The sequence below is a fragment of the Propithecus coquereli genome, unplaced genomic scaffold (genome assembly GCF_000956105.1).
Source record: "Propithecus coquereli isolate 6110/MARCELLA unplaced genomic scaffold, Pcoq_1.0 Scaffold47, whole genome shotgun sequence".
NCBI lineage: Eukaryota > Metazoa > Chordata > Mammalia > Primates > Indriidae > Propithecus > Propithecus coquereli.
This window is the reverse complement of record NW_012150507.1, coordinates 490617-498420: the sequence shown is the minus strand read 5'-3', so window position 1 is coordinate 498420 and position 7804 is coordinate 490617. Positions and strand designations below refer to the sequence as shown.

General features: G+C 40.8%; 1 protein-coding gene across 1 annotated transcript in view; it reads left to right on the top strand.

The window, feature by feature from the left end:
- Window positions 1-1098: 1098 nt before the first annotated feature.
- The window catches only part of LOC105819089 (potassium/sodium hyperpolarization-activated cyclic nucleotide-gated channel 1), a gene marked incomplete at its 3' end in the record, with an annotated part of 434216 nt that continues 427510 nt past the window's right edge, over window positions 1099-7804 (top strand). The window contains exon 1 of the mRNA XM_012655258.1: window positions 1099-1557. Within this exon, the coding sequence (XP_012510712.1) occupies window positions 1151-1557 (407 nt within the window). The remainder of the gene's footprint in view (window positions 1558-7804) is intronic.

Sequence of the window (7804 nt, the reverse complement as noted above, 5' to 3'; positions counted from 1 at the left end):
CCCCAAACCCCAACTCTCATCTGAAATGGTGATTACATTCTGACGAGATTCCAAGACATCTTGACTTCCTTCGCTGGTGCGGGTGAACATCGACCAGCACACATGCCTCTCAGTGTGTTTTATTGATTACATAACTTATCTAAAAAGATAGGTCAGCTCAGGTGAGGTCTCTCTCACACAATTTTCTCTCAGTATTGGTGGCTGATAGACCTACTCACATGTGTGTTGAAGTGAGTGCTTTGGTAAGAAAGAAATCCCATTGTCTGCTTAAGGAACTCTGTAAGAATAAACAGGGATAAATGCAAGGAGGTCAGTTGTCCTTCCCCAGGTGCGGAGCCTTAATCTGAAAAGCCCCAAGCAGCTGGTTACACAGGATTACACAGACCTAGTAGCTTTTGCCCTCTGCCTCTCTCTTGAGCGCGTAATAAACGCACACACATACACCCCTCTTTTCTGTTTTCCGTTGTTAAACTTTATTTTCTAGTGGGCATCTGGCTTTATATGTGAATTTTCGGCACGTAGAGTCAGCCTGTCCTCCCTTTCTGAATTGTAATATCATTCAAACAGGCGTCAACGTCTTCATAAGTTTTAGGATGTTTGTTTCTTTTGGACGAACACACACTCACTAGCTCAGGCTCGCTGTCTCCTGCGCGCGCTCTCTCTTTCTGCCCCCTATTTCGCGCAAACATACACCGAGCCTGTCGCAACATGTACAAATAGGCGTCTCCGAGGGCTCCTGAGTTCAATGTCACGCTGGGCAGAAGTGGAGCAGGAGTGGAGGGAGAGCGTGCGCGGGGTGCGGGCGGGGAGAGACCCTTCCCGGCCAGCAGAGGGCAGCCGAGGGGAGGCGCTGGCGCGCGAGGGCTGAGCGGAGCCTCGCCTCGCCTCGCTGGGGCAGCCTCAGCCTCAGCACCAGCCGCGCCGGAGCCGGGAGCGCAGCCACTGAGGGCAGCGGCGGCGGCGGGAGCGAGGCGCGCAGCGAGCAGCGGCGCGGGCGGGAAGAAGCGGGCACCGCCGCCGCCGCCGCCTCGACGGACAGCCGGGTTAGCCGGCAGCCGGCTCGGGCCCCTGCGCGCTTGACTTAGTGTCTCCGGCGCCGGGCGGCCGGCGAGTCTGGAGCCCGCGCCGTCGCCGGCCGCGTCCTCCGGGCATGGAAGGAGGCGGCAAGCCCAACTCTTCGTCCAACAGCCGGGACGATGGCAACAGCGTCTTCCCAGCCAAGGCGTCCGCGACGGGCGCGGGGCCGGCCGGGGCCGATACGCGCCTGGGTACCCCGCCGGGGGGCGGCGGGGCCGGCGCGAAGGAGCACGGCAACTCCGTGTGCTTCAAGGTGGACGGCGGCGGCGGCGGCGGCGAGGAGCCGGCGGGGGGCTTCGAGGACGCCGAGGGGTCCCGGCGGCCGTACGGCTTCATGCAAAGGCAGTTCACCTCCATGCTGCAGCCCGGGGTCAACAAATTCTCCCTCCGTATGTTTGGGAGCCAGAAGGCGGTGGAGAAGGAGCAGGAAAGGGTTAAAACTGCAGGCTTCTGGATTATTCACCCGTACAGCGATTTCAGGTGAGCTCTCCCTGTCGCCGCCCCACCCTCCTTTCTGGCGCGCCCTCAAACTCGCTTCCTTGGTCTTGGGAGTGGGGCGCCCGGGGACTCGGCGGGCGGGCGGGGGTGGCGCTGCCGGCAGCCTCTGCTCGGGCTGGCCGGGCTCCGCTCTTCTCCAGCCGGCTCCCCGAGGAGGGGCTTGAGTGATAAGTTGCCGTTGCCCGGGACCCAGGGCGGGTTCTCCTTTGCCTTCTGAACTTTGGGGACAGACCGGGGAAGGATGGAGACCACGATGACCCTGGATGGGAGGATGCTAAGTTGTACCAGGAAACTTTTACTTCAGAGATGAGGTTGTAAGGAAGCGGGCAGACATCCTTCCTCGCGCTGCTCCCTCAAGACGCGGATCCCTCCCAAAGGGGAAAAAAGGGGCTTCTGGGGTTCAGGAGAAGGTGGTGTTACCGGAGACAGGGACTCACAAGTCTTAGCTATTCCAGACCACCTTACCCCTGGGGAGAGTTAATCTGTTTTTCTTCTGCTTATAGGCACTGGGTGTCCTCACTGTATTTCTCCCAGATAGTGGCAGGCAGGCTGAGGAAGGGTAATTTGCGCTTGGACATTCGCTAACTTGAGGTTTCGGTGGAGCCTGGCGCTGCCACGCTGGGCAGGAGCCTGACAGGAAGCCTCTAGTTCCTGAAACAGAGACAGGGGCGTTTCCAGAGCCCCCTTCCTGAAATAGAGCAACACCCTTTCTTGACCTTGACTACAGGTCTGTTTTAAACAATCTCTTTCCCGTTCCCCAGCTCGGAAAGAAGGGCAGGAGAGCTGTCAGCAGGAGAACTCTGCTTTGGAGAATTACAATTAAGACGTTTTCTGATCTTATTTGTCTCCCAAGTATGATTCATTCGGTTATAAGCGTGTTTAGCGATTGTCGAATGAAGGTCGTGAAGTAGATCCTCTTATTAGCGTGCGCACAGAGTTACATTAGTTCTGAACAAGGCAGGACTTTCCATTTAAAAATCCAAAACCAGTAACTCAGGGAGATATTTATTTATTTTTTTTAACTGAACTAGTTGGAAAAGGAAAAAAAAGAATCAACTAGAGGAGTGTGTGCACATACTAAGCAGCCCGAATAGGCTTCTACTAAACAGCAAACAAATATAGCAATAAAAAGCAGCATTACTTTGAGTTGTGTTTAGAAACTAGGGGAAATTGCCAACTCCAAGCCTTGACGGGAGCTGTCCACAGTTCTGAATGATATTAACTGTGGAAAACCCGTACTCCCGCCACACAAAGGCTTGGAGTGACTGTCTTCCCCTTCTCTGAGATATTTATTGTCTCAGAAATCAGTTGCCTCTGTTATTTATACATAGAGTGAATGGATTTTAGAAAGTGTATAATTTTAAGGTAATTATTTGCAAAAACACATAACAAAGTCGGAAGGAGAACTTAAAAAACCCAATGACATTTATAGTTCATTAGAGCTTTGAGAATTTGATTGAGAGAATGTTCATATTATAAGGACTTCCTAAATAATCAAACATGTTTCCTCCACTAGGAAGATACTCAGGGAAGCAAATTTATAAATGACCTGTTCTAAGATACATAAGATTGTAGTGTTCTTTAGAATTTTAAAGGTCAGAATTAAGTGTAAAATACTATCTCTTCCTCAATCACCAGTGGAAATATGTTACAACTCATATTACAATTTCAAATGAAAAATTATGTATAAACAGCCTTCAGTCTTAATAACAAAAATAAACGTGGTATATCCATATATATATGAGATTAAGTATTAAAAAATGCTTAACTTTGTTTATTTAAATTCACACTCAACTAAATGATTACATATAATATTTTTATTTCTTCAACAATGTGAAAAGGACTATACTTTTCAAAATGGTAGCATATATAAAATAAATAACCTTTTTCTGACTCACTAGATAAAAACACAGGGCCACCTTTCAGGAATTAGAATAGTGTGCCAAAACCTTTTGAATGAATGAAATTCATGAAATTAAAAGATTCTCCATATTTTCCCAAGGAAGTCTTCTGAGACAAAATATCTCTTTAAAAACAAACATTGTTACTTAACAAAGGAAGAAATTGAAATTAGACGATTATGCATTTCAAAGAAATGGGAAATGATTAAAAAGTGAGCTAATACTTTAAATAGACTTTAGTGTGGAGTAGTTTGGAATATTTGATTTTCACTTGTATAAATGGACAAAAGAAAATAGCAGACATAAACAATTGCTATTTAGATTTTTTAACAGTAAGGTATCTTAAAAATAGATTTTAATAGATTTTAAAACTCATAATTGTGATATACACTGATTTTCTAAAACAACAAACTATAGAAGTAATCATATACTTACTTGCAGTCAGAAATATTGACATCTTATTATTATTTCATTAATGTTTTTGAATGATCTCAAAACCAATGTAAGATTTTCCAAAAGCTATAGCGTATCAAGATAACATAATGAAAAAAGCAAAAATATGGACAAAATTCTGGCAATTCTACAAGAAAAGCAAGTGTGTGAGTAATCTTCAACAGATTCTAGAAATGTCTGTGGTCATGATCTGTTCATCTCAGGCCCTTTCCTGAAGGATACTTTAAGGGAAGTGCTTTGCTGTAATTCCTAAAATGCCAAACTTAAGTTCATTTGTTATTTAGCAACTGAACAAGTGACACTTAAGAATAATTTCCATGAAGAAGGGGAGATATTGGAAATGAAGATCCCAAGATTTTTTTCCTTGACACTTTCATATGCTTTTTATGACCATAGAAGTTGACTCTGTCGGCTCTTACTCCAGAGCATGTTGTGACTTTGGTTATTGTTCTAGTTTCCCTTCTCAGGATGATTTCTAAGGTTGGTTCCTTTCCACTTCCCTTAAGGGGCAGCACTGTCCTCCCACTGAGACTTCCAGAGAGCTAGCTAGCATCTCTCTCACCCTCCAGAGCCTGAGAGTGCTACTGCTATGTCTGGCAGGTAGTTTTCTCCTACATCCAGTGTAAGTAGGGCAGAGGCACTGTATTTCCCTTCTTTCTCAAGAGAGGATAGTGTTAGAAATCTTCAGGGAATAAAGAAGAGTTCAATATTATGGATACTATTAGAAATGACAGGGTGGAAGCTAGAGAATTTAGTAAAAAAAAAAGACTCATTTTTTGTTTATGCCATGGTATATAAGCACCCAAACTAGGGAAAATATGAATATTTACTATAAAAAGAATTTACACTGATGTTTGTGTAGTGAGGGCATGGTCTCAGTCTTATAGAATTTCATGTTAGCAACATATGCATACATTTAATTTGGAAGTTAAATATGAGTTTTTGAACTGAATAGTGATTGTATATTAACTAGATAAAATTTTACTTTCCATTCACTTAATACCAAATGCCACTGGCTAAGCATTGCACTTCTATAGCTAATTAGTAGTTATAATCATTCAAATTTGGATTGAAAGAATATTTGGAATACTTTTGTGGATTATTTTTATTATGCAAGTAATTTATCTTGGAAGAATTTATCACCAGGCTGTTTGCCATTTTAGGGATTCTGACATTATATTGTTGGATCATGCTTACACGAGGGCTCCTTTAAAAATAACGCTCCTATTCCATATGTATGTATTACCAGCCAATGTCTTGTTCCTGAAAAGGGAGGGGATTTTGTATCTTGACTTCTTATTTCTTCCGCTTCTTTTCATCATTAGTGGGAGTGTGTGAAAAGCTTATTGTATCATAAGTACCCAAGAACTCTAGAGACAGGAATCATTTCCTGAAGATATTGCCACTTCTGACCTTCCATGTCTGCCTCGGATTGCATCCACAACTGTGCTGATGTCAGAGATCACTGATGTGTTCATTAGGGAAGGGAGGCTTCATCCATATTATACAGTTTGTCATAAAGAGAACATTTGTCTCCAGGAGCTTCTCACAAGAAAACAATTCAACCTTCTGGGGTTTAAGGGCTAATTAGCCTACTGTTACGTTATCTTTGTGCAGAATGCACTCTGTATTCTCCCAGCAATGCTTCTTTATTTGCTTTCCATAACAACATAGCCAAAATTAACCATAAAAACTTATTTATTTTCTGCTATGTTAGGTGAACCGTCTCCTATCTTATAAATTCAATTAAGTTTCTCTTAGGGGGTCTAGCAACTGTTAGGCCCAATTAAAGTGAAATTATTTGAAAGATTTGGAAGTGTGAAATTATTCAGATACTTTTTTCATATACATGCAAGTTATAAATTTTATAACTTTAAATTTCAGCAGATGTTTCACTATTTAATTGAATTTAGTAGATATTATGGTGATATACTATTTCAAGATTACAAAACATGTTCCTTTCTTTTCTGAGAAACTTTCTTTAAAACTACTTTTGGGGGTCTTGATGTAAAAGGAGAATCAGTGGACAAATGCACTGTATCAATCATATTTAATTATGTGGACTTGTATTTATGAATTTGCCTGTTAAATAATTGGAAAGATATATTACTTATTTTTATCATAGGCTCATTTAACAAAATTGAATTCAACTATATCTGCTTTATCAAAACTTACAAACTGGCATCGTCACCAAAAAGCTATGTAAATAGTATTTATAATTCTGTGATATTTCACTCAATGAACCTGTGTCCTAGTGTGAGCATGAGACCAGCAAAATACATTTGATGTGATTTTCAGGGGAGCTTCTTGCCATTCTGAGGATAATTCTTGTGTTTAGCAAATAATTAATTTCTTGAAGACAAAAATTGGGCTTAAGATGCAGACTTTAAAATAGAGTCTTTTGTAAATACAGTACAAATTGTGGTAGATCGTTAGCACTATATGAAGAGTACTGGGAATTTTCAGGGTCTGTGATGAATTTTCATTTTATCATTTTGTATAAAGAAGCAGCAAACTATGAGCTAGTTTGACACTATTTTAGGAGCAGAGGTAGTGGTAATGAAGAGAAACATCAATAGGTGCTAGGAAAAAACTTTTTACTTAGACAAGTACTTTTCTTCTAAAAATAATTTTTTTTGTGAAGGCATCTTGATGTAAAACTTACCACTGATTTTCCAGAAAAAAAATCAGGGAATCCCTGGTGCACCCTGTAATTTTCTGTTTTTGCAAAATAAACTTCATGGCTTATTAATTCTATTTGTGTGTGTGTGTGTGTGTGTGTGTGTGTGTGTGTGTGTGTGTATCTGTGTCTGTTGCATATGTTACTGAAACTATTTAAGGGATATCTATATACAATTACGTATATGTAAACATATATATAGAGAAAAGTTGATTATTTTTAAGTTGAACATTCATTTGATACATTTCACCCAACTTTGACAAAATTGATTTCATGACCCTTTCAAGTTTATTAGTTAACTTCCTCATAGTATTCTATTTTACCTGACAATTAACCACTCAGTTAAAGCAAAGAAGCAAAATTATGTATGCCCTAGATTTACAACTTGACAATATTATATACCTGATTTTATTTTCAAGGCATTAGCTGTATCTCTTAAAAAATAAGGCTGATTCTACACAAGACAGTTAGGAATATTTATAAATTTTGGACTTTTAGGTTTGTTTTCAGTACTTCAGTATTATAATACTTCTACAACAAACATCTTTGTGCATTAGTCTTCATTATGTTATAGGAAAAATTCAGATGATGGAATTACTGGCTATGAACATTTTAGAGGTTCTGTGCATATTGGTTTACCAATTAATACTGCTAGCAGTTGAGATACTTGTTACAATGACAAGAGTAATGTAGGTTTCCCAAGGTTGATGTTGCTGTTAAGAAATTCATAGTCATAACATGTAACCAAAATGTTTGTATCCTCATAATATCCTGAAATCAAAATAAAAAAATAAAAAAAATAGGACAGAAAGTTTAAAGTGTCCTCCATTCCATTCATCATAGAGTGGCAAGAGTGATCTGAAAGAGCAAATCTAATAATATTATTACTCTGTTTAAAATCAATTAGTGGCTTTCTATTATTCTTAGAATACATTTGACAGATGTGAGCTGCAAGAATGTGAGCTACAAGACCCTGCGTAATTTCGGCCTGTCTATGCAACTTTATCACGGGCTGCTCAATCCAGCACCGTTTCAGCCACTGAGGTAAATTTTCAGCCACTAGAACAAGCTGAGTTCCCTCCTGCCATAGAGATTTTAATGTCACATTTAACTCCACTACTTGAAATTTTCTTTTCACTTTTTTTTTTTTTTTGGTGGGTAGCTATTGTAGGTTTATTCCCTTTTTTTTCTTTTT